Raw genomic sequence first — 27,394 nt, forward strand, 5'->3', positions numbered from 1 at the left:
TCAAATCAGAGATACAGCCGCTGGCCTACACCACAGCCACAGCAATGCCAGATCCTTAACCCACTGAGCAAGGCCAGGGATCGAATCCACAACCTCATGGTTCCTAGTCGGAATCATTTCCACTGCGTCACAACGGGAACTCCAAAAAATTTCTTTATTGAAGTACCCAATTAAAAAAAAATAAAATCAGCCTTCGTTTACCATCAGCCATACCAAGAATATTTCTGGAAATAATGATCTGTATTCTTTCCCACATGCGACAGTTAACTATATTTCTATAGTTAATATGGAACATCCACATTTTCCTCTTCTAATTTTAAAGGTTTTGAATTTGGGATCAACTATCAAAACTAAATTGAACTGAAATATCTCCGTTTATACAGAGCCTTCCCATAGAATTTAAAATAAAATCTGAATTTCGTACAATAGCCAACAAGACAATATATAACCTTGCTCTTGCCTATCTCTCTTATATCTCATATTACTTCTAGTCATACTGGCCTTCTTAATGTTCCTTGAACAGGACAAGCTTATTTATGTCTCTGGTCCCTTCCCTATGCTAGCCACTGTACTTGAAACACTCTTCTCTCTGCTTTCCATCTGGATTGCTCTCCCTCACCCTTCAGATCTCAACCCATCTTTTCAGAGAGCACTTTCCTGATCACGCTTTTTACAGTAGCCTCTTCTTTCCCCAACTAGTCACTCTCTATAACATTACCTTCTTAGATAGCATTTGCCACTGACAAGTTATTTTGCTTATTTTTTTTACCTTTTATTGTCTATATCCTTTTACGTGATTTAGAATACTTCTGGAGTTCCTGGCCTTGCTAAGTGGGTTAAGGACCCATGTTGCACCAAGCTGCAGCACAGGTCGCAGATGTGGCTCAGATTCCACATTGTTGTGGCTGTTGTGTAGACCAGCAGCCGCAGCTCTGATTCAACCCCTAGCCTGGGAACTTTTGTATGCTGTGGGTGTGGCCCTAAAACGGAAAAATAAAATGTTGACAGTCAACCTTCATAACTACATAAATGATCACTAGCACTTCAGGGTGGTGTCCATCTCATTCACAACCGTATTTCCAAGGTCTAGCATGGTACTTGGTATACAGTAAGTGTTCAATTAATGAGTCCATTTAAAGGAGAGGAGGGAAAACTGACATTTGTTGAGTGCCTACGAAGTGCCAGATATACAACATGATATTTCTTCCTTTTTTTTTTTTCTTTCTTTTTAGGGTCACACCTGCAGCATATGGAGGTTCCCAGGCTAGGGGTTGAATCTGAGCTGTAACCACAGGCCTACACCACAACCACAGCAACCCTGGATTCGAGCCATATCTGCAACCTATACCACAAATCATGGCAACACCGGATCCTTAACCCACTAAGCGACGCCAGTAATTGAACCCGCAACCTCATAGTTCCTAGTCAGATTTGTTTCCACTGTGCCACAACAGGAACTCCCGGATATACAACATGATCTTAAAGCTAGTCAGTCACAGGCCTGGGATTTAAAGCTATGAATACCTGGATCTAAATACCATGCATTTCCCACTACAAGCTAATTAACAAAAGGTATACTTTCCCGTTCAGAAACAATTAGACAATCCTATGTAGATCCCATGTGAAGAACAGCTAAAGAAAATCTGGTTAAGTTCATGCTTAGCCTATATAGTCAACAAGAAACCAACAACAGTCTTTCACTGATATTACTGATAATTGCATCCCCCACACTGTCACCTGTTTGTTTCCTAAACATAGAGTGAAAATTTCATGATTGTGTGCTGTAGGAAAATGGGGCAAATGACAAATTGAAAAATATATTTTTTCCTACCTAATGCTAAAGTGGGTACACAGAAGAGTTTTGTTAAATGTCTGTTGGTGAATACTAAGTGAAAGGGCAAGCTAACATTGCCATCCTGAATAAAACCCTGGTGTTTTGAAACCTAAACAGTGGAAAATCTAGGAGGTTGCGTCTATTTATGATTTGTCTGTGGATCCTCAGCAGCTTGCACATAGTAGGGACCTAATTTGTGTAAACCCCATACATGCATGTGTCAATCATTCGGTCCACAATTAGAGGAAAGATTGTGCTAATAGGAGACCACCAGCTACAAATAAATCAAAATTCCTGGCTTTCCATGACTCCTATCATCTTTCTATTGGCTTCTGCTGGGGAAAACGAAGAGAGGAGGAGGCTTCAGTATTCGGATACTGCCAGTTCAGTGATGAACTCGCACAGTGGTCACTCTCGGGGTACAAGGAACTGGATAACTGCACATGCAGTCTTTGGGAGTACCCAAGCCCCCAGCAGGGCAAGGCTACTTCCTGATCTGCGCCGGAACCCTTTGTCGAAGTATGTGGGTTCCAGAGGGAAGTATTTAGGAACAGGACAACTTCCTGCTGGTGAAGTGGAGCGAGAGTGGGGAGGAAATCGCTCCGGGAGCCGCATCCTGCTTGCGCTAGCGTCTGCAGAGAAAAGGGTGGAGGTGCCGAAAGGAGGACGCAGAAGAGGCTACGGAAGACAAGTGTTGGAGCCGGTAGGTTAGCCGCCTTAGAGCTGGGGCAGTGGGCCGCAAGTGGTTTGTAATATCTGCGGTTCTAAATTGCTGGGCTGCCCAGGTGGGTAGGGGCCGTGCTTTGCACGCTGCTTGTCAGTAGGCACCAAGAAGGGGCTGTTCGGGGCACTGGGGCTGGGCCTTGCGGGGCACCTGACTGCGCTCGAGCTGGCTGGCAACCCTACCCCGGAGCCCGTGGCGGCGCTGGGCTGTTCTGCCCTAGGGCGTGGGGTTCCGCACCCTGGACAGCTTCCCTAGACCGGGGGCGGAATTTAGGGGAAAGAAAGTGGATACGGTGCGTCCCGCTTAACTCTCAAGACTTTGCCAAGTGGGTGATGAACATTGTTTCGGGAACTGAGGGGAAGGGCTTGTAGAGGGAATGTTAGTCTGAAGCCATAGTTTGTCTACTCTGTTCTAGGAGCCCGGGCTATCGCAAGGGAAGTTGGTTTGTTTTTATGGCAAGTGCCTATTCCTGCTCTTGTCACTTCTGGGCAAGCTAAGAGCTTTCATATCCCTCGTTAACCCAGTGTGTTCTCTATCTGATTGATCATATTTGTACTGCTGTGGGTGTCTGGTAAATACTCTGTCAAAGTTAAATGTCTCCAAGCACTTTTTGAAGAGAGAAGACTAACCTAGCAGTCGGGGGACTATTTAGCGCACCTTTCCTCACCTTCCCATATAATCGTTTTAGCGTTCAGAGTGAGGGTGGTCATCTTAAAGGTGCTAGCTAAGGGTTGTGATTGTGCATCTGCAAAAGGCCTTTCGTATGGTAGGATATAAAATTCTTTATCACTGAACAAGATGAATGTGTAGAGATTGTTACTGGAGAAATCAGAAATAGTTTTTATTAAGTTACTGCTTTTCTGTTGTCTTAGGTTCGGCTTTAGAGTGTGGTGAAGGGTACTTTTCATGGTGCATGGAAGGAAAGCCAATGCGCAGGTAGGCATTTAGGAAGAAAATCTTCGGTTTCATTAAATGAAATTTACTTAATAATCTAGGGCTTCATTTAAATCTTTTTAAAAGATTGTCAAATCTTACCAAATTCTGTTTAGAATTAAAAATTCTTGTAAAATAAAGGTAATATTAGGAATTAATAGCTTTTTAAATAAAATAAAATGTAGAACAAATTTCTAAAGAGTGCTTTGAGCTTTATGTAGTTAACATTTCAATTTTCTTTTTTGCATTGTAATTTTTTGTGATAATATTATGTGTACTGTGATACTATACAGATTAGTTATAGTCTTCAATTCCCTGTAGAATACAGAGGGTTCTGTTGCCATATAAGAATAATGATTTTTTATAATACACTGTACTGAATGTCTAATTATGTCTTTGGTTATGTCACTCGTGTTCATTAATACATTTGTTCTTTGAATTAAAATAGCTGCATTGCTATTTTAATAGAAGATTGTTAGAAGACTAAAAAAGGTATTTGACATAATAACTTAGTCCATAGAAAAATAGAACAGTGTGTGGGAAAATATAGACACTTATAGACCTTCTCAACCCTAGAATTTAGTAATGCTTTTTCTCAATCTGTTTTAACAAGTAGGACTCAAATCGTTATTGAAATAAAGTCAGCCCAGTTCTATTTCTTCATTTTTAAACTCATTTCACACTTATTGAACTGTATTTAATTATTTTTTGTTTAACATCAAAGATAAACAGCTCTGGCAGACCCTTTCAAGAAAAGAAGCATACCATGATGGGGATATGACTTAGAACTAAGGAACAAGAACCAGAATACGAATATTTTTCCAAATCTATTATTGAGTTTTTTTGATTGCCCTTGAGTTATTCACCTTCTCTGTGCCCCAATTTTCTTCTCTAATATATCTGACCAGGATATTGAGAGTTAATGAATGTTTGCAAATGCTTTGAGATCTCCAAATGGAGAGTTATTATAGATATAATAAATGCCATTATCTTATTTATCTTATTCAATAGTAGGAATAATGTTTGAAAGTACATGAAGAAATTAACACATATATTAAGTGCTTTGTTATTTCAACTTCTAACATGATTTCAAAAAGCCACTGATTGTTTCTCATCCTCAGCTCCCAGGAATGTCATATGTTATGTAATTGTTAAAATAAGAGCTTATTAATTTAAAAAAATTAATTTTTAATTTTTAAAATGTGGGAATGTTTTTGGTTTATCAATAATTTCCATATAAAATATTTGCTTAATCACTCATATCTACCCTTTTTTTCTTGTTTTATTATATAACATTGCCAGTTAATCAAAATGATGTTGGAGAATTTTGGTGCCATTAATTGTTAAGTTACTGTTTTTTTTTTTCATCACCATCACTTGGGCAGAGCCTGGCCTGCTATTGCTCTCTGGTTTCACTTCTACCTGCTACGTGTGTTAGGTCACAGTCACACTTCCCTGCTCTTTCCTTATTGGGCTGTCATTCTTGCTGCTGCAACATAAAAAGCATTTGGGTTTATACTTACCTGCTATTGGAGAAGCTTTGAATGAGAAATAACTATTTAGGAGTTCCTTGTTGGCCTATTGGTTAAGGATTTGGCATTTTCTCTGCTGTATCAAGGGTTCAATCTCTGGCCCAGGAACTTCCATGTGTCATGGGCACGGCCAAATAAAAAGAAAAAAGAAAAAAGAAATAACTGTTTATATTGAGATTATTTGAATATATGTTTATTCTCCCTACGGGAGTGTGAGCTTTTTGAGTCTCATGTGTCTTCTATATCTTTTCATCCCTGGCACCTAATGATCACTGAATGATTGCTTGAACCACTCAACAATTGAACAGTACCTGCAGATTTTTCCCAAGGCAGGGGGGTGGCGCACCATGACCAAGAAAAGATTGAAAATTGTTTTTAAGAGTATTCTAATGCCTTGTCATAAAGTTTTATGAAACTGATTGGCATATTATTAGTAAAACTTCATTGCATTCATTTATTTAACTAGCTATTATGTGTAAATACTACAAAACTTAAAAGATAAAATAGGCTATTGAGTGAAAAGTCAGCTAATATGACCCTAGCTCCCAAGCTCCCAGTTTTCCTCTCCAGAAGAATCACTTGAAAGCAGTTTCTTATTCATTCTTTTCACAGTATTATAATGCATTTACAAGCATATATAGATTATCCTCTTTTTAAAAAAATGTATGTTTGCATATCATACACATTCTTCTGTATCTTTTTTCACTTCATATATTATTTTGTAGATTATGGCAAATACCTATAGACCCATCTTATTCATTTTAATAGTTACATAGTGTTCTATTATCTGTAGGCACAAAGTTAACTAGTCTCATTGAGAGACATTTAAGTTATTTCAAATGGTTTGCTGTTATATCCAGCTCTGCAGTGAATATCAATGTATGTGGTTTTTGCCTAATTGTGTAAGTATAGAATAAATTATTCGATGTAAAATTGCCCAAAGAGGAGTTCCTATTGTGGTGCAGCAGAAATGAATTCGACCAGGAACCATGAGGTTGCGGGTTTGATCCCTGGCCTCGTTCAGTGGGTTAAGGATCCTGCATTGCTGTGAGCTGTTGTATAGGTCACAAATGTGGCTCAGATCTGGCATTGCTGTGGCTCTGGCGTAGACCAGCAGCTATAGCTCCGATTAGACCCCTAGCCTGGGAACCTCCATGTGCCGCAGGTGCGGCCCTAAAAAAAAAAAAAAACTAAAATTGCCCAAAGAGTACATGCATTTAAAATTTTTGGTTAATTTTAACAAACTTCCCTCCTTAGAGATTATACCAATCTGTGGTCTCATCAACAGTGTGCCTATTTCCCAAAATATTATTTTTTAATCATTTATTTAATTTAGAGACAGTAAAACGTTTTGCAGTATAATTCTTCCATCTTTCCTTAAATATACAAATAGTAAACTAAGCTTGGTTTTAACAGGAATTGGTTTATTCACTCACCAAATGTTCATATACTTGTTCTATGCCTGTATACTGCATATATACAGATGAAGTGATGGAAAGACATGTAAACAGATACCATAATACAACATGAACAGTTTTTTATTTTATTTATTATTATTATTTTTTTTTGGCCGCACTCATGGCATATGGAAATTCCCAGACCAGGGATCAAACCTATGCCACAGCAGTGATCCAAGTCCCTGCAGTGACAATGCTGGATCCTTAACCCACTGCACCACAGGGGAACTCCAAATAGGATTTTAACAGAGATGTAAACCTCTCCTCTGTGGAGATGGGGAAAGCTTCACAGATATGGTGATATTTGAGCTGGATCTTCTAGAAAGAATAAGAATTTGCTTTAAAGTAAAGAATGTACTTTAAGGGATAAGAATTTAAAAAGGGAGATAATAAAAGACACCATAAACAGAAGGAACAGCTATGCAAAAAAAAAAAAGAAGAAGAAGACCCCAAGACCTGGACAGGTATAACATGTATGGAATAGTAAGTATAACCCAAGTATAGAATATGTGACGAGGGAAAGGGGAAAAACATCATAGAAAACAAGGCTGCAACCATGGGAAAGAGTTTTGACTTTAACCTTTAAGAGCAAATGAATATTGTTATACAAATCAGATTTGTTCTTTGGACGGAGCTAGAAGATAGGATGTGGACTGGAAAGAGAGAAGAAATGATGCCCCCCAAAATAAAAGATAAAAATAAAACTAATTTAAAGGAGTTATGGTAGATTAGATGAAAGATCATGAGAACATGAAGTAGGTCTGTGGAAAGGGAGACTGGGAGAAGTGAATGGAATTGGGAGTTTGTTTAATAGTAAAATCAAAAGGATTTGATGATATAGAGTAAGGAAAAGATAACAATGTAAATGATGCCAAAAATTCCAAATTGGGAAATGATTCCAAAAATTCTAGCTCTCCCTATTCAAATGTGCTACCTAATTATGAGATAATGAGATTGAAAAATACAGGAAGAGGAATAGGTTTCAGTAAGTCAAGAATAGATTCTCTTTCATATACTTTAAGATTATTATGTCTGGGAAACAGCCAGATAGAGATAGCCAGCATGTAATTGAAATATAGGTCTGTGGCTGAAGATTGATTTGGGCTGGAGGCGGGGGGACATGAGTCATCAGTATGCAGAATATTCTTGAAGTTGTAAGTGTGAATGAGGGTAGAACAGAAAAAGAGGATGCCCAAAACAGAATCCTAGAGAGTACTAAAGGTGTCTAAGGTGGGGCCTAAGGCAAAAATCCAGTGAAGATTCATAAATGGGTAAAAAGCTTTAGTTTCTCTGGATCTGTTTTCTTTAATTGTATCTAGAGTTTATATTGATAATGTTCACTAATGATGAAGATCAGATGAGCTCCTTGAGTTCAACATCAAAAGACAAATCCCATTCAGATCACTTGACTCTAGAATTTCCTCTTTATCTTTTGCCAGTTTAAAATGTGTACTTAAGATAGTATAAGATAATACCTGCTTGATTTGGCTCTTTCTTGATGTGGCTGTACATTGTACATTGGCTTACTCAACAACTTTCCTTCCTTTCTTCCTAATATATACACTCAAGAAAAGTGAATATTATACTTGATATCTTTAATATTCTTTGCATTTTGGGATGGCATTGTAATACGGTGCTGCCAATGAGATGTCAGATAGGAGGTTGCTGTCCAGGAAGACTTGCTTTCCTAACATGTAGGGAGATCAGCTTGCTTGCATGGCCCTTCCTCCATCTTACCTTGATTGCTGAGCCGGGGCATGCAATGCTGACCTTTATTTCATCCAGCAAACAATGATGAGATGTCTTAGAGCTGAAGCATTTTCGACCTGTTTTCACATGAAGGGATTAACAACCTGGCTTTCTGGTCTGGAATCAGATATGGAATGTATGCCTGGTGGGTGCTCTTCTAATAAGCAGAACAGGCACTATAAGATGTTATTTCTGTTTTAAGGATGTATATACTCAAATCTCTAGCTCTCCCTATTCAAATGTGCTTAGGACTTTGAGGGTCAACTCAACAGATTTATTTATTTTTTTTTTTTGAAGAGGAGGCTGTTAATTTCTAAATTAAAACAAAAATTTTGAAGTATAAAGGGAGAGATGCTCATCTAGCAGATAGCACAATTCCAAGCTAAGGAAAGAGTCTAGCTCTTTGGACTAATAGATAAAACTTGATTATAAATGCTTTAGAAGACTATGGTTTTTTCAAACTTTTTATTGTACTTGATTTCACATAGTCATAGCCACTTACATAAAATTATTCTTTTCTCAATAGACTCTATTATTTTTGAAGGAGTCCTGAGGAATAAGTGACATGATAGCTCTCAAATTTAAGTTGACTTACACATTTTGGGTGGGTGGAAGTGTTATTAAGTGTACTTAGGGAGGTACCAAAAATTCTAACATTTCTTTAGTAAACATGAAGAATATTTAAGATACTTGATTTATTCTTTGGTCTTTGCTTCCTATATGCACATAATTTGATTCTTCTGTCATTTAAGGAGATTCAGTATTCATGGGAACAACCCCTCTGTTCACCTAGCCTACATTTCCTTCTAAAATTCTTGTGACTTTTACCTTTATTCACTTCAAAAATTCATTCCTATCAATCAGAAAAATGTTGTCTGAAGTCATAAAACCTAATGTTTTCTGACCATAGCATTTTTTTTTGTCTTTTTTGTTGTTGTTGTTGTTGCTATTTCTTGGGCCGCTCCCGTGGCATATGGAGGTTCCCAGGCTAGGGGTTGAATCGGAGCTGTAGCCACCGGCCTACGCCAGAGCCACAGCAACGCCGGATCGTTAACCCACTGAGCAAGGGCAGGGACCGAACCCGCAACTTCATGGTTCCTAGTCGGATTCGTTAACCACTGCGCCACGATGGGAACTCCTGACCATAGCATTTTGAACACCCACTCCAGCTGTTCTTTGACCTAGTCATAATGAACCTGCTTATGCCTCTTGTGTTTCAATGTATTCTTCTTGTAAAAACCAGCTTATACTAGGAAAGAAATATTATTTGTTAAATTTATTAACCAGTTATTAGTCAGACTTTAATTTGTGTTTAAATAACTTGCTTACTAAATGTAGACTCTGGAGCCACATATCGCAAGATTTTGATTTTTCTGGCTCCTCTTAAGAATCTGCATTTTTACCAAGCACCCCCACGTAGGTGGTGTTAGAGAAACACAGTATTTTAAGACTTAATATAACAGCCTAATAGGAGTTGGGCAGTTAGCCAGGGAAGAAAGAGTATCTAGTCTTTATCCCACCTTTTTCTTCATTTGAAAGAAAAGGCATAAATTCAAACCATAATTCTTAATCTATCAATATCATATTTAGAAAATCTGATAATAATGGAGGAAGAAACTCTATATACAGGAGTAGGTGGCCAGTCAAAGCAAGGGTAATTTTCTATATTCAGCTTGGTCATAACTTAGACTATGTGGCTAATTTTACTCTTTAACATTTTAACTACTCTGTTTTTGGTATCAGAATATTTTGAGCTGAAAGCACGATTTCCTGAGTCAAACTGACTTAATCAATATGGAAATCTTTTGTTTACATAACAAGAAATCTAGATGTGGGGTGGACTCCAGGGTTGCCTGGCTTGATAGTATCAACTGGGACCCAGGTTCTCTCTGTCTCCAATAGAGCCTCTGCAATATCAGCTTCATCCCAACTTGAAATTGCTTTTCCACCCCCTTACCACCCTTACCAATGTAGAATGCTACACTCTTCCTTATTAACGCCCTGCATAAGAAATTCTCCTTAAATTATGGAATATAAGTCTGTTCCTACAGTTTGGTAACCAGCTTAGGTAAGAGAATTCCATCAGCTAATTGATTTAAGAGAATTCAGGAGTCATTCTTAAAGTTGGAGACATTGTCAGCTTCCCTTGAAGGATATAGCTAGTAGAAGAACAAAATCAAGATTATGTTAAAGTTTGAGAGAATTGATGGTAAAATGGGCCATTAATAGAATTTATCTTGAAGTTATGCTTTTCATAAATGCTAACAGAATACAAAATCTGCCAGACGTATCATTAGCAGATTTTATACCCTTTTGGTTTTAGAAAGACTGACTCTTTCCTAGAATTGGCGGAGTCATTTCGTAGGAGAAGGTAAAAGCTCTATTTGTTTGGTCTCCCTAGTTTGTTAACAGTAGATAGAGTCTGGAGTAATCCTTCCACTTGCCTCCTTCAACCTTAAAACATGTGTAGTTTAGTCTTGTAAATTAAGCTAATCCAAATATTATTTGAGTTCAGTTTCTTTTTATATATATTTGTAATTTAATTCAGTATTGTGATAGAAATCCACAGGTTAGAAAGCAAATAATTTCTGGAATTCTAGTCTTGGCACAGCGGAAACGAATCCGACTAGGAACCATGAGGTTGTGGGTTCAATCCCTGGCCTCGCTCAGGGGGTTAAGGATCCGGCGTTGCCATGAGCTGTGGTGTAGGTCGCAGATGCAGCTCAGATCTTCTGTTGCTGTGGCTGTGGTGTAGGCCAGCAGCTGTAGCTCTGATTGGACTCTTAGCCTGGGAACCTCTACATGCTGTGGGTGTGGCCCTAAAAAGCAAAAGAAAATAGAAAAAAAAAGCGAATAATTTCAGATCCTCTAGTTTCTCTAGATGAATTTTCTTTTGTTGTTGTTGTTGGGTGTTTTTTATCGTTGTTGGTTTTCTTTTTTAGGGCTGCACCTGTGACATATGGAAGTTCCCAGACTAAAGGTCAAATTTAGAGCTACAGCTGCTGGCCTATGCCACAGCCATGACAACACCAGATCCTTAACCCACTGATTGAGGCCAGGGATTGAACACGCATCTTCATGAATACTAGTCAGGTTTGTAACCCGCTGAGCTATGATGGGAACTCCTCTCTAGATGAATTTTCCCTTGGACAATCAGACTTGCTTTCCTAAGGCTCTGTGCTGTCCTGGAAAGCAATTCATACTTCACTTTACAACCCCATCCCTTAAGCCCTTAGAGTGCTTAATCCATCAGACTCCAAACAAAATAGTTGTGAATATAGATGTGACAAATTGTGAAAACAGTCTATTTCTAGATTATTTATTATAATCTCTCTTCAGTTTTGCCCAGAAAAATGTACGGGGGGGGGGGACCTTTTCTGTCTCTGGGTGTGATAGGAATGATGGAGAATATAGGATTTTTTTAAAGTAAACATTTACAAAAACAAATAGAACAACTGTAGAAGTTTAATTTATTTAATGAATAGAAATAAATTTTACTTCAAGGATTAAATTACTAGAATTAAATACAACTTCTCAGAAGATTTAAAATGAGGTACCGCTTAAAAGTCTCAGCCCACCAGTGATCCCTGTTCTTGCTCCTTCTCACTCTCCTAAACGAGTGGTGTAGTCCAGTCAGATAGCAGCATGCTTGCTCTTTCTTCCCTCTAAGGATAACTACCACATAAACCAGATTGCCAGGGTCATTTTCATTTCAAATGCTTGATCCATTTGACCAAGACAGTTTGGGATAGCACTGACTGGAGTCTGAGGACCTACAGTCAAACAGATCCCAAAACTGTCACTCTTCTTGTGAGGTAATTGTAATTATCCTCACATTACAAATGATGAACTCAAGGATCAGAGAAATTAAGTAATTTGCCCAGGACTATACCTAGTAAATGATGGAGCTAAGGTGTGAGCCTATGTTTGCCTGGCTACAAACCTGGCAAATTTTTTCAAGAGAACTAGACGAGAAAGTTTGGAGGATGATATAGCTTAATTTGGCAGGAAGAAAAGTTGAGTGCATTTGACAACTATGTAATGAGCACTGCATCCAGCTTTGAAGTATAGCATTGAGCAAAAGAGAACAGAAGCCTTGTTTTCATGGAGTTTATGTTCTAGTTGGGGGAGAAAGCTAGTATTTCATAACAGGAGATAATTATTTATAAAGAAACATTATGCAAAATAAAGGGTATAGGGTAGTAAATGTAAAAAAAATGCTGTTTTGTGCAAGGTCTGATAGGTTGATAGTCAAACAGAAATCCGAAAGAAATAAGGAAATGAGCTCTGCACATATTTGGGGAAGAACCTTTCAAGAAGAAGGATTAAGGTTCTGAAGGAAGAGAGGCCTTGCCATGGCCCCAAAATAGCAACAAAGTCTGTGTGAGTAGAGAACTGTGAGCAAGAGGAGTAGTAGGAGGAGGGGGAGGAGTCATTTAGAGGTTCTGTAACCCAACAGGCTTCGTTTTTATTGTGAGTGTTTAAAGGATTTTGAGCAGAGAAGTGGCATAATCTGACTTTTCTAAAGGATCATTCTGGTTATTTAGAGAAGAAAATGTAAATCAGCAAAAGTGTAAATAAGCAGACCACTTACAAGGCTATTACAATAAGGGTGAGCCTAGCCTGAATTAGGGTGGGACTAGTGGAAATATAGAGAAATGTTGGATTCTAAGTGTTATTTGGAGGGAAAATGACAAGATTTATTGATGGATTGGGTTTGAGGGTGTATGAAAGGGAAGGGGCTCCAAGATTTTTGGCCTGAGCAACTGGAAGAATGAATTGCTTTTTATTGATCCAGGGAAGACTGGAGGAGAGGCACCTGCCTGGGGGAAGGTAGAGAGTCAAGGAATCAGTTATAGGTAATGTCCTTGATATATATCGAGTTTAAGTGATGTGGGACATTCGCATGGATCTGAATTCAGAACTTGTCCAGGTAGGAGTTAGGAATCCTTTAGCCATTCACATACAGGTGATAGAAACCATGAATTAAATGCACTTCCCCGGAGTTCCTCTCGTGGCACAGTGGTTAATGAATCTGACTAGAAACCATGAGGTTGTGGGTTTGGTCCCTGGCCTTGCTCAGTGGGTTAAGGATCTGGTGTTGCCATGATCTGCAGTGTAGGTCACAGACGCGGCTCGGATCCCGCGTTGCTGTGGCTCTGGCGTAGGCCAGTGGCTACAGCTCCAATTCGACCCCTAGCCTGGGAACCTCCATATGCCACGGGATCGGCCCTAGAAAAAGGCAAAAAGACAAAAAAAAAAAAAGATAAATGCACTTCCTCAAGAATGTGTATACAGAGTAGAAAGAACAGAACTTTTAGAGAATGACCACATTTAAGAAAACTCCTTCTGAGTTTGTAAACCAGACAATTGATTAAAGTATAGAAACTACCCATTATTGAAAGTCAGAATCTTTGCTAATGTAATAATAACAGCAGTTTTTTTTTTTGCTATGGCATGAGTAGATATGTATAAATTAGCATCCATATTGCACTTAGATGAAATTTAAAAATTGTTTATATCTGAACTCAACAGTACCATCTTTATGTACATAATTAAGGTTACAACAAAAACATTTAATTTCAACGTACAGTGTCACTAGTACAATAGGAATTTTTAAATTGGTCTTGTCTTTAATGGTGGGATTTTTTTTTAAAGCTTGACTATACCACTAGTAACCAACATGATCTGTTCTTTCAGCATCTGCTACAAACAAGGCACTATTAAGCACTGTGGTTAAAAGCCTTCTTGATTGTTTATGTGGATGGTAAAAATGATCCTTTAACTTGCTCAGCTTTGTTTCAGTTTACAGTGTCAGGCATGAACAGTGCTGTTTCTACCAGATGTCAGGAGTTATGAACAGTTTGTACTCTGGAACACTGTCACCTGGTAGGCTGAGGCCAAGCATAGAAAGACTGAATTTATAAATACTTTGGAAAGACAGGTTGTTTTTAGAGAAAGGAAAAAATCTGTTCTTTGTTTTCAAGTTATGTCTTTGTAATGTAAATGTAGATTCTTCTTCCCAAACTGTCCTTTGAGATTCTCCTCTCCCTTCCAGGGTACTCTGTCGACCCTCCAGTGTTTTATTACACTGTAGGTCTTGTCAGTGCTACAGCTTTAGCGGTACCTTGCAGGCCTGGTATTAGACTATCTTAATATAGTCACAGATGATTAGTTTCTGAGATTCACATGAGGCTGGCCTAAAACCCAGCGATCGGGACACTGGAGTCACCTACCCTTCTTTTAAATAACATGTTACTTGTGAAAGAATTGTATGTCAGAAGACTGCTTAGTAAGTATAGAATCAGAATAGAAATAAACAGTCTAAAGCATGTGTGTTGGATATTTCACCTATGCTCTGGAAAAACCCAATGTGATGGTCCTACTTCACAAAAAAATATATACCCTTGTAGTAACCTGATATCTTATGCCAGTCAGCTCTTCATTCCAGTATAAACAAGTAGTTTGTAGGTTTTGCTTTTGTGAACCACATTTTTTATCCTGGTTGCCCTCTTTCTGGCTCTTCATGTATCTCTCCTAGATAATTATGTTCCCTGATTGCCTCTTTATATTCCTTTGAATTTTTTTCTATCCATAGGAAAATGCTTTGTAAATTTTAAGAACTGGTATATATTTGTTAAAAGAATAGTTACTGTCTTAACTGAGAGGCATAGGCCCTTTTTCCTGCCTATTGATAGATACAGTATGATGATTATGAAAATGCAAATATCTTAGTTCTAATTATTTATCAATAATTTAAGTTTATAGCATTTGCCTAGTAAGTTAACACCTGAATTTCTACATATGAAATGATATATATGAAATGTAAGAATGTACTTCTAAGAATACTGCCATCTTCTCTTCCACCCCCATTCCCGTAGGTGTACCAACATTCGACCAGGAGAGACTGGAATGGATGTAACAAGCCGCTGCACCCTTGGAGACCCCAACAAACTGCCAGAAGGGGTTCCCCAACCTGCCCGCATGCCCTATATTTCGGACAAACACCCTAGACAAACCTTGGAAGTGATTAACCTTCTGAGAAAGCACCGGGAGTTATGTGATGTGGTGCTGGTTGTGGGCGCTAAGAAGATATATGCCCATCGAGTCATTTTGTCAGCCTGTAGTCCCTACTTCCGAGCGATGTTTACAGGAGAATTGGCGGAGAGCCGTCAGACAGAAGTAGTGATCCGAGACATAGATGAGAGGGCTATGGAACTACTGATAGACTTCGCATATACCTCCCAGATAACTGTGGAAGAGGGCAATGTTCAGACCCTTCTGCCAGCTGCTTGCCTCCTCCAACTGGCAGAAATACAGGAAGCCTGTTGTGAATTCTTAAAGAGACAATTAGATCCTTCTAACTGCCTGGGCATTCGGGCATTTGCTGACACACATTCATGTCGTGAGTTGCTAAGGATAGCTGACAAGTTCACTCAGCATAACTTTCAAGAGGTGAGTTGTACTTGGTGGTTTGCATGCATTCACAATGTATTTGTCAGGAGAGCAATATGGGCTCATATTGTGCTAACTAACACATACCTGCTTAAGTGTTTATTGCTGATTCTAACTCATCAGAGAGGTTATAAATTCTAAGCCTTGTTTTTATATTGGAAAACAATTTTGTATTCCCTTAGCAAAAACTAAAGTTTAAGGATTGATTTCCCCCAGCCACATTCATAAAAGGCTAATTTTCAAGTCAGAATATGGTTTATTAATTTATAAGGAGATTTGTGTCTGATAAGATATTTGGTACTGGTCATTTGCATGAAGCATTTCCTTCCTGATTTTATGGATTGTTCAGCAAAATAAATTGTACATCAGAGATTATTTGGTGAACTAATAATCAGAAAAGTGAAATTAGATGTTATCAAAATAATTGTTATTAAACCTATTTTTCATTCATTCATTTAATCAATATTTGTAAAGCTACTGTGCTTTAGCCACTGCACTTGGGAACAAGATACCTAGGTGTCTCTTCTAGTGGAGTTTATAATCTAGCAGGAAAGACAGCAGTTGAATGCTTAATTATACAAATAATTAATTATAGTTAATAGGTGCTACAAAGAAGAGTCCCTGGATGATTTAACAGTGTATTACAGAGAGATTTACTTTTGGTTCTGGAACAGTGCATACAAAATTCTGAGACATGAAGAAATATTAACAAGTTTGAGGAACCTTTGAAATCCAGAGAGCAAAGGGGAGGGTGTTAGATAATGCTTTTACAGAAAGAACAGAGCCAGATCACATTGGAGTTAATAGACCATGTTAAGAATTTGAGGTTTAATATTAAGACCAATAGAACACCATTAAAACATTTTAAGCAAAGGAAAGATGTGATCCTTTTCATATTTTAATGTCACTCTTATGTCCACCAGAATAACCTCCAATGGATCAAAGGTTTTAAAAATACAAAGCGAAGCCATGAAAATAGTAGAAAATGATATGAAGCAATTCCTTTATAATCTTGAAAAGAAGACGACCTTTCTAATTGACTAACCCAAAAGGCATGGAGGAAAAAATTGATAGATTTGACCATATAAAAATTAAAAATTTCTGCATAATGAAGCAAAACAATAACAAGGCAAAAGTCAAAGACAAATGGAGGGGAAATATTTGCAACTCATATCACAAATGCTATCTCCTTAATATATCAAGAGCTCCTGTTGGTCAGTAACCTAGACCAGTGACCTAGTAGAAAAATGGTCAGTAAACAAGGAATTCAGATTGCCCTTAAACATATGAAAATCTGTTCAAACTTGTTCATAATAAGTGAAACACAAAACTACACCAGAGTACTATTTTTTAATGTATCAGATTACAAAGTTTGATTTACACACCCTGTTGACAAGACCAAGGAGAATTAGCTATATTGCTAGTGTACGTGTAAGTTGATACAACCCCTCTGAAAGGAAATTTGGCAGTAACTATCAAAATTACACACTTTTTGCTCACGCTTTTTGACTCAGCAACCCCATTTCTGGGAATCTGTACTACAGATATTATGGAGAGGCAAACAGTTTGAGGAGTTAAGAGCATGGATTCCATCTTAGGCATTCAGTTTGAGATGCCTATGAGATACCTAAACAGAGAATTTGAGCAGGTCACTGTTTATATGAGTCTGTATCTTAGAAAAGAGGTTAGGCTGAGATTAAAAGTTAGGAATCATCAACATAGTAATTAAGTCATATTAATTAAACTATGGCTTAATCCTTTTTAGGCAGGATATAACTAACCCTGAAGCCATAAAAGAAATTTGGTTGAAAATGAATTTAAAACTTTTTAAAAACAAAAAGCACCATAAACAGGTTAAAAAAAAAAATCAATGTCAGTGCTATCATATAGTAGAGAGAAAGGGGAAAAACCCTAAAATTTTTCCAATATTGGAGGATGATTAGTGAAAGAGCAACTGGCAAAGGACACTGGGAATAACTAGAGTAGAGAGAAGAGGAAAATCAGCAGTTCGGGGGTCATGAAATGCAAAGGAAGGGATTGTTTTAAGAAAGAGGAAATAACCAGATATAGATATATATTCACTGGTTCTGCATTCACAGATTCAACCAACCATGGATCAAAAATATGAAAAAAAAATTCCATTGAGTTCCCAAAGGTGACGCTTGAATTTGTCAAGTGCCAACAACTATTTATGTAATGTTAACATTGTATTAGGTATTATAAGTAATTTAGAGGTGAGTTAAAATATATGGGAATAAAATTGGTTAAAATATGTAATTAGGAAAACCGGTGATTTGGGGGAAAAATAAACTCTAAACAGATGGAATTCCCAATGAGTAAATAAATTATACCTAAAAAATTTTTTAAATTCTAGAAGAAAGCATTAGCAGGCCAGGGGTAAAAATGGCCATTCTAAGCAGGATATAACACCGAAGCCATAAAGAAAGATTGATAAATTTGGTTGCATAAAAATTGTTGTTGTGTATAACAACAATAACAAATGAAAAAGCACCGTAAACTAAATTAAATTATACCAAACTCAGAAAACCTATTTGGACATACATGACAGAGCTGTGGCTCTGGTGTAGGCTGGTGGCTACAGCTCCAATTGGACCCCTAGCCTGGGAATCTCCATATGCTGCAGGAGCGGCCCTAGAAAAGGCAAAAAGACAAAAAAAAAAAGAAAAGAAAAATAGGCAAAGGATATGAATAAACAATGTGTAAAAAAGAAACATTCTGGGAATTCCCGTCGTGACTCAGTGGTTAACGAATCCGACTAAGAACCATGAGGTTGCGGGTTCAGTCCCTGGCCTGCTCAGTGGGTTAGGATCTGGCATTGCCTTGAACTGTGGTCTAGGTCACAGACACGGTTCTGATCCCACATTGCTGTGGCTCTGGCGTAGATGGCGGCTACAGCACCACTTAGACCCCTAGTCTGGGAACCTCCATATGCTGAGGGAACAGCCCTAGAAAAGGCAAAAAGAAGACAAAAAAGAAAAAAAGAAAAAAGAAACATTCTGCAGTTCCCGTTGTAGCTCAGTGGTTAACTAACCTGACTAGCATTCATGAGGACGTGGGTTTGATCCCTGGCCTTCCTCAGTGGGTTAGGGATCCAGTATTGTGAGCTGTGGTGTAGGTCGCAGACGCAGTTCAGATCCTGCATTGCTGTGGCTCTGACATAGGCTGGTGGCTGCAGCTCTGATTCAGCCCCTAACCTGGGAACCTCCATATGCCGAGGGTGTGGCCCTAAAAAAAAAAAAAGAAAGAAAAAAGAAACATTCAAGTGTAAAGCATGAAGGGATACTCACTCTTAGACATAGTTGAACGTACACCAAAACAACACATTTTAACCTATAAGATTAGAAAAAAAATTTTTATTTATTTGCTTTTTAGGGCTGCACCTACAGCATATGGAAGTTCCCAGGCTAGGGGTCAAAGTGGAGCTACAGCTGCCGGCCACAGCCACAGCAACTTGGGATCTAAGCTGTGTCTGTAACCAACACCACAGCACACAGCAATGCCAGATCCCCTACCCACTGAGCGAGGCCAGGGATTGAACCTGCATCCTCATGGATACTAGCCAGATTCATTTCCACTGTGCCACAATGGGAACTCCCATAGAAAAATAATTTTTAAACTTTATTTGAAAAAAATTCAAAAAGAAAATTAAAGTTCATAAGAAATGCAGGAAAAAGAAAAAACTTCCAAATACCCTTTACCCAGATCAAGTAGTTGTTACCATTTTGCCATATTTTCTTTATCATTTTTCTTATTATATATAAAATATATTAAAATATCTATATAATAAAAGGCTTTAAAGTCTTTCTTTGCCCCAGTGATTTGAGATAACATCTTTACTATAAACTGACTTTCTGTGTGTGCTTGGTTCTAGACCTTCTGTTTTAGGCCATGCACCAGTACTGCACTGTTCGCTGTGTTTAAATTATTTAGGCTCTGTAGAGTAAACAGAAGAATATAGTACAAGAGCTAGCACTCCCACCATATAACTTTTTTTCAGTGTTTTCCTTCTTTCTTGCACGATTATTTTTCCAAATAAACTTAGCATCACATTATCCAGCTCTGAGAAGAAAAACTTTTTCCTGTATTTATTGAAATCATATTAATTTATTAGTTAACTTAAGAAGAAATCATTTTTGCACATTGAGTTGTCGTATCCAAAAACAATGGATGTCTTTGTATTTCTTCAATTCTATTTCTGTGTCTCTTAGGAATTTTGTATAGTTTTCTTCAGTTAGGTTTTGTGTAGTTTTTAAGCTTATTTTAAGTATATTTTTTCCTAACAGTCATTTGCTTATTTGAATCTGTTTCCAATTTGTTTTCTTTTTTTTTTTTTGTCTTTTGTCTTTTTGTTGTTGTTGTTGTTGCTATTTCTTGGGCCGCTCCCTCGGCATATGGAGGTTCCCAGGCTAGGGGTTGAATCGAAGCTGTAGCCACTGGCCTACGCCAGAGCCACAGCAACGCGGGATCCGAGCCGTCTGCAACCTACACCACAGCTCACGGCAACACCAGATCGTTAACCCACTGAGCAAGGGCAGGGACCGAACCCGAAACCTCATGGTTCCTAGTCGAATTGGTTAACCACTGCGCCACGACGGGAACTCCTGTTTTCTTTTTTTTAATTTAAGAAAAATTTGGAGTTCCCGTCGTGGCTCAGTGGTTAACAAAGCTGACTAAGAACCATGAGGTTGCAGGTTCGATCCCTGCCCTTGCTCAGTGGGTTAAGGATCCGGCATTGTCGTGAGCTGTGGTATAGGTCACAGATGCGGCTCAGATCCCATGTTGCTGTGGCTCTGGCGTAGGCTGGTGGCTACAGCTCCGATTAGACCCCTAGCCTGGGAACCTTCATATGCCATGGGAGAGACTCTAGAAAAGGCAAAAAAAAAAAAAAATTATATGGCTTTTAAAATTTACTTTCCATTAATAGTAATAAAATATTCTCTGTACTCCTTGTCTTGTGCAATACATCCTTGAGCCCTATCTTACACCCAGTAGTTTGTACCTCCCCCCTCTCCCACCTCTGTATAGCATTACCCCATCCACATTGGTAACCATTAGTTTGCTCTCTGTCTCTGTGAGTCTGCTGCTTTTTTTGCTATATTCACTAGTTTGCATTTTTTAGATTGCACATATAAGCGATATATAATTTTTGTCTTTCTCTGACTTATTTCACTTAACATATTGCCCTCCAAGTCCATCCATGTTGCTGCAGATGACTAAATTTCATTCTTTTTTGTTTGCTGGTTTTTTGTTTTTTGTTTTTTTGCCACGCCCACAGCATGTGGAAGTTCCCAGACCAGGGATCGAACCCAAGCCACTGCAGTGACCACACAAGATCTTTAACCTCCTGCGCCACAGGAGTATTCCATTGTGCATGTGCACGTGTGTGTGTGTGTGTGTGTGTGTGTGTGTGTGTAAAATCACATGCTGTTTCTTTATCCACTCATCTGATACACTTGTGTTTCTTGGCAATTATAATGCTGCTATGAACATTGGGGTGCATGTATCTTTTTGAATTAGTGTTTTTGTTTCTTTTGGATATATACCCAGGAGTGGAATTGCTGGGTCATATGGTAGATCTATTTTTAGTTTTTTGAATAATCTCCATACTGTTTTCCACAGTGACTGTATCAGTTTACATTCTTGGCAAGACTATTCTAGGGTTCCCTTTTCTCCACATTGTTGCCAGCATTTGTTATTTATGTTCTTTTTGATGTAGCCATTTTTACAGGTGATTGGTGGTATCTCATTGTGGTTTTGGTTTGCATTTCCCTCATGATTAGCAATGTTGAGCATCTTTTCAGGTGTCTGGTGGCCATCTGCATTTACTATTTGGAAAAATATCTCTTCTTCTGATGTTGGATTGTATGAGCTGTATATGTATGTTGCATATTAATTTCTTATCATCATATCATTTGCAGATATTTTCTCCCATTCAGTAAGGTGCTTTTTCATTTTGTTGATGATCTCTTTTGCTGTGCAAAAACCTTTTTTTTTTGCTTTTTTTCTTTTTTAGGGCTGCAGGTGTGGCATATGGAAGTTCCCAGGCTAGGGGTCGAATCAGAGCTATGGCTGCCAGCCTACACCACAGCCACAGCAACATGGGATCCAAGCCACATCTGTGACCTACACCACAGCTCATGGCAACACCGGATTCTTAACCCACTCAGCAAGGCTGGGGTCAAACCTGCATCCTTATGGATACTAGTCAGGTTTGTTTCCACTGAGCCACAACATGAACTCCCAACTTTTAAGTTTAATTGAGTTCCATTTGTTTATTTTTGCTTTTATTTCCTTCATGTTAGGAGACAGATAAAAAAATATATATATTGCTGTGTTTCAAGGAGTATTCCGCCTATGTTTTCCTTTAAGAGTTTTATAGTATCTGGCCTTACATTTAGGTCTTTAATCCATTTTGAGTTTGTTTTTTGTGTATTATGTTAGAGAAGGTTCTAATTTCATTCTTTTACATGTAGCTGTCTAGTCTTCCCAGCACTTAATGAAAAAGACACTGTCTTTTCTTCATAGTATATTCTTGCCTCCTTAATGGTAGATTAATTGATCATAAGTGTGTGGCATACCTTCGATCATAATAGTCTCTTAAGATCCTTTGTATTTCTGTGGTGTTGGTGGTAACTTCTTTTTTATTTCCGATTTTATTGATTTAAGCCCCCTCATCTTCCTTCTTGATGAGTCTGGCTAAAGGTTTATCAATTTTGTTTATTTTTTCAAAAAACCAGGTTTTAATTTCATTGATCTTTTCTGTTGTTTTCTTAGTCTCTTATTTCATTTTTCTGCTCTGATCCTTATGATTTCTTTACTTCTTCTAACTTTGGGTTTTATTTGTTCTCTCCTTAGTTGCTTTAAGCATAAGGTTAGGTTGCTGATTTGAGATTTTTCTTATTTCCTGCAGTACATTTGTATTGTTATAAACTTCCCTCTTAAAACTTCTTTTGCTGCATCTCATAGTTTTTTGATTGTCATATTTTTATTTTGATTTGTCTCTAGGTATTTTTTGATTTCTTCAGTGATCCATTGGTTGTTGAGTAGCATATTGTTTAGTCTCCCCACTATGCTTGTGGGTTTTGTGGGGATTTTGTCTTTTTCTTTTTGGCTACACCCACAGCACATGAAAGTTCCCTGGCCAGGGATCGAATCCAAGCCAGAGCTGGGACATATGCACAGTACCAGCAATGCCAGATCCTTAACCCACTATGCCAGGCCAGGGATTGAACTGGCACCTCCACAGAGACAAGCTGGATCATTAACCCACGGCACCACAGTAGGAACTTAGTGGGTTTTTTTTCTTGTAGTTGTTTTCTAGTCTCATAACATGTTGGTCAAAATGGATGCTTGATATGATTTCAGTTTTCTTAAATTACCAAAGCTTGCTTTGTGCCCTAGCATGTGCTCTATCCTGGAGAATGATCCATGTGCAGTTAAAAGAGTGTGTATTCTGCTGTTTTCAGATGGAATGCTCCATATATATCATTTTCACCCATTTGGTCTAATTTGTTATTTAAGGCCTGTGTTTCCTTATTGATTTTTCTGTCTGGATGATTTGCCATTGATGTAAGTAGGGTATTAAAGTCCCCTACTATAGTTTTAGTGTCAGTTTCTGTTTTTCTCTCTGTTAATATCTCCCTTATATATTGAGGTGCTCCTATGTTCAGTGCATATATATTTACAGTTGTTATACCTTCTTGGGTTTTTCTCTTATTATGTAGTGTTCTCCTTTGTCTCTTCTATCACTCTTTATTTTATTTTATTTTATTTTATTTATTTTTTTCCCCACTGTACAGCAAGGGGATCAAGTTATCCTTACATGTATACATTTTTCCCCCACCCTCACTCTTTATTTTAAAGTCTGATATAAACATTGCTACTCTGCCTACAATTTTTACTCACGTGGAGTACCTTTTTCCATCCTCTCACTTTCAGAGTGTATGTGTCTCTAGATCTGAAGTGAGTCTTTTATAGGCAGCATATATATAGATCTTGTTTTTGTATCTACTCAGCCTCTCCTATTTCTTTTGGTTAGAGCATTAAGTCCCTTTACATTTAATGTAATTTTCAATATATATGTTCTTATTACTGTTTGTTAATTGTTTGTGGTTTGCTCTTGTAGGTCTTTTTTTTCCCCTTTCTTCTCTTTTCTCATGATTTGATGACTATCTTTAGTGTTAGATTCCTATTCTTTTTTTCTTTTTTCTCTGTAAATCTATTAAAGATTTTTCTTTTGCAGTTACCATGAGGCTTTTGTATAGCAATAATATGTACATGCACACATGCATACGTAGATATATGTGATTGTTTTAAGTTGCTGGTTTCTTATTTTCAAATGTAATTTAAAATCCTGCAGTTGTATTCTCCTCCCCTCATGAGTACTGTTTTTGATATTGTATTTTACATCTAATTGTTTTGTGTATCCCTAATAGCTTATTGTATATATAGATGGTTTTACTACTTTTGTCTTTTAACCTCCCTGCCAGCTTTATGTGTGGATGATTTCCTACCTTTACTGTCTGTTTGTCTTTACCAGTGAGCTAATTTTCTTATTTCTACTTGGTGGCCTTTTCTGTTTCTCCTAAAGAAGTTCCTTTAGCATTTGTTGTAAAGATTATTTGGTGATGCTGAATTCTTATAGCTTTTGGTTGTCAGTAAGGCTTTTGATTTCTCTGTCAAATCTGAACAAGAGCCTTGCTGGGTAGAGTAGTCTTGGTTGTAGGTTTTATCATTTCATCACTTTGAAAAATATCATTCCATTCACTTCTGGCCTGCAGAGTTTCTGCTGAAAAACCAACTGATAGCCTTATGAGAGTTTCCTTGTGTGTTACTTGTTGCCTTTCCCTTGCTGCTTTTAATGTTCATTTTTTATTTTTGTCATTTTAATTACAATATATATTGGTGTGTTCCTCTTTGGGTTTATCCTGTATGGGACCCAGTACTTTCCAGACTTGGATGACTATTTCCTTTCAGCTATTATGTCTTCAAATATGTCCTCAGGTTTTTCTCTCTTCTTCTGGGACACATATAATGCAAATATTAGTATGCTTGATGTCCCAGAGCTTTCACAAACTGTCATTTCTTTTCTTTCTTTTTTCTATTCAGTGGCAGTGATTTACACTGCTCTCTTTTGGCTTACTGCTCTGTTCCTCTGTATCATTTAGTCTGCCATTGATCCCTTATAGTGTATTTTTCTTTTCATTCATTGTATTCTTCATCTCTATTCACTAGTTCTTTATATTTTCTAACTCTTTGTTAAAAACTTTTAGCTTCTCACTCTGTGCCTCCACTCTCCTCCCAGGTTCTTTGATTATCTTTACAGTCATTACTCTGAACTCTTTTCTTGGGTAGATTGCCTATCTGCATGCCATTTAGTTGTTCTTCTGGGGTTTTATCTTGTTCTTTCATCTGAAACATGTACCTCTGCTGCTCCCATTTTCTCTAAGTTGCTATTTGTATTTTTATGTAAATGGTAGGTTAGTTACATTTCTCATACCTTGGAGAAGTAGCCTTCTATAGGAGAAGTCCTGCATGTCCCAATGATGCACTTCCTTCTCAATCACCCAGGCTTTATGCTCTTGGAGTTCCCCCTAAGAGAGCTATGTAAATCTTTCTATTGTAGCAGGATGACTGTGGGTGGTTGGTAGGTTTGGTTAGCCCCTAACTCAGTTGGTTGCCAGGTCCTGTCTTGTGCATATGTTACTTCCTGGCTGCTGTTTAGCAAGACCTGCTCACAAGGTGGCTGCCTGCAACAGGGGCCTTGGGGTTAGTGCTGGCTCACTGGCAGCAGGAGTCAGGGTCCCAAAGACTCCAGGGCTGTTGTCTACCCACTGGCAGATGACATTAGTTCCTGAGGTTAGTACTGGACTACTGCCAGCAGAGCCATTCCTGGAGTCTGGTTGCATGGCCCAGGGATTCCAGAGCTTGTTTCAGATCACTAGGGGGTTGGGGATGGGGACGCTGGGGTTGGATATGGAGTCCAGGGTATCCCAAAGCTTGTGTTGGCCTTCTTGTGGATATCTGGTCCCAGAGTAAGGCCTGGCCTCCTGTGGGTGGACTGGGTCCACAGGCTGTGGGATCCATTTTCTTGAATGTGGTGTCTGTTCCTGGTGAGTGAAGCTGGTCCAGAGGCTAGTGCAGGCTTCCTGGAGGGAAGGGCTTGTGTCTCCCCACTGGTAGGTGGAGCTGAGTCTTGACCCTCTGCAGGGCCGTGTCTGGAGGCTGCTGTGGACTGAGGAAGTCTTCAGCTATCCTGTCTGCTGATGGATGGGGCTTTGTCCACACCCGGTTAGTTGTTTGGTCTGAGGCATCTCAGCACTGGAGTCTACAGGCTCTTGGGTGGGACCAAGTCTTGGTACTAATGAGCCAAGATGGCAGCCACCAGTAGCAGTGTTCACAGGTAGAATGTCCCCAAATATGTCTGCCACCAATGTCTGTGTCCCCAGGGCGAGCTGCAGCTGCCCTCCCCAACACCTGTCCAGGAGACACTCTAAGACCAGCAAATACCTCTGGCCCAGATGCCTATCAGTTTACTGCTTTTGGCCTGGGTCCCAGTGAGCATGAGATTTTGTGTGCACTCTTTAAGAGTGAAGTCTTTATTTCCTCTAGTCTTGTGGGGCTCCTAGAATTAAGCCCCACTGGTCTTCAAAACCAAATGCTTTAGGGGATTGTTTTCCCAGTACAGGACTCCCAGGCTAGGGAGCCTGACACAGGGCTCAGAACTCTCACTCCTGGGGGAGAATCCCTCCAATATAATTATTCTCCAGTTTGTGGGTCATCCACCCTGGGAATATGGGATTTGATTATATCATGAGTCCGCTTTTCCTACCTGTCTTGTTGTGATTCCTTCTTTATGTCTTTAGTTGTAGATCTTTCCCAGTCTTTTTTTATCAATGGTGTTCTGCAGATACTTGTGATTTTGGTATGCTCCTGAGAGGAGGTGAGCTCAGAGTCTTCCTTCTCTGCCATCATGGTCAGTCTCCTCCTAAGTGTATCTTTTGTTGGTATTGTAAATAGATTTTTCTCTTTCATTAGAATTTCTAGTCTTATTTAATGTATATGAAAGCTACCTTACTGAATTTTTTAATTCTTTCAGCTTCTTTTTCCATTGATTCTTTAGAGTTTTCTGAGCATTCTATCATGTCATCTGCATGTCAGTAGTTTTATTTCTTCTTTTCCAATTGTTCATACCTCCAGTTGTTATCTTTCTATAGTTGCTTGGTTTAATATTTCTAGTAAAATGTTAAATAATATTGGAAATATTGGACATACTTTCTTTGCTTCTATTGATAGTAGGAATGCCTTTGGTGTTTTCCCGTAATAGACTGGCTTTGGGACTGAGATGTGAGCATTTTATCATATTAAAGAAATATCCATGTCCAACAATTCCTATTTTCTTGGATGCTTTTTATTAGAAATGGTGTTGAATTTTTGTCAAGGGCTTTTTCAGTATTTTTGGAGGTAATCATATGAGTTTTTCTCCTTAAATGCACTAAAATGAATGACATTAATGGAATTCTAAAATTAGAGCATTTTTATGGTCTTGCTTTACACATTTTGGTTGTGGTATACTATTATTGTGATGTTGGAATCTATTCACTACTATTTTCTTTAATTTTTATATCAATATTCATAAGTGATATTAGTCTTTTTCCTGTGCTGTCTTTATCAGGTTAGATATAAAGTT

General features: G+C 38.3%; 1 protein-coding gene across 1 annotated transcript in view; it reads left to right on the forward strand.

Moving 5' to 3' along the window:
• Nucleotides 1–2,394: 2,394 nt before the first annotated feature.
• KLHL20 (kelch like family member 20) overlaps nt 2,395–27,394 on the forward strand; it is a 76,032-nt gene continuing 51,032 nt past the window's right edge. The window contains exons 1-3 of the mRNA XM_047752530.1: nt 2,395–2,537; nt 3,431–3,494; nt 15,111–15,684. Coding sequence (XP_047608486.1) covers nt 3,472–3,494; nt 15,111–15,684 — 597 coding nt within the window. The 5' untranslated portion in view covers nt 2,395–2,537; nt 3,431–3,471. The remainder of the gene's footprint in view (nt 2,538–3,430; nt 3,495–15,110; nt 15,685–27,394) is intronic.

Source organism: Phacochoerus africanus, chromosome 11 (genome assembly GCF_016906955.1).
Source record: "Phacochoerus africanus isolate WHEZ1 chromosome 11, ROS_Pafr_v1, whole genome shotgun sequence".
Lineage (NCBI taxonomy): Eukaryota > Metazoa > Chordata > Mammalia > Artiodactyla > Suidae > Phacochoerus > Phacochoerus africanus.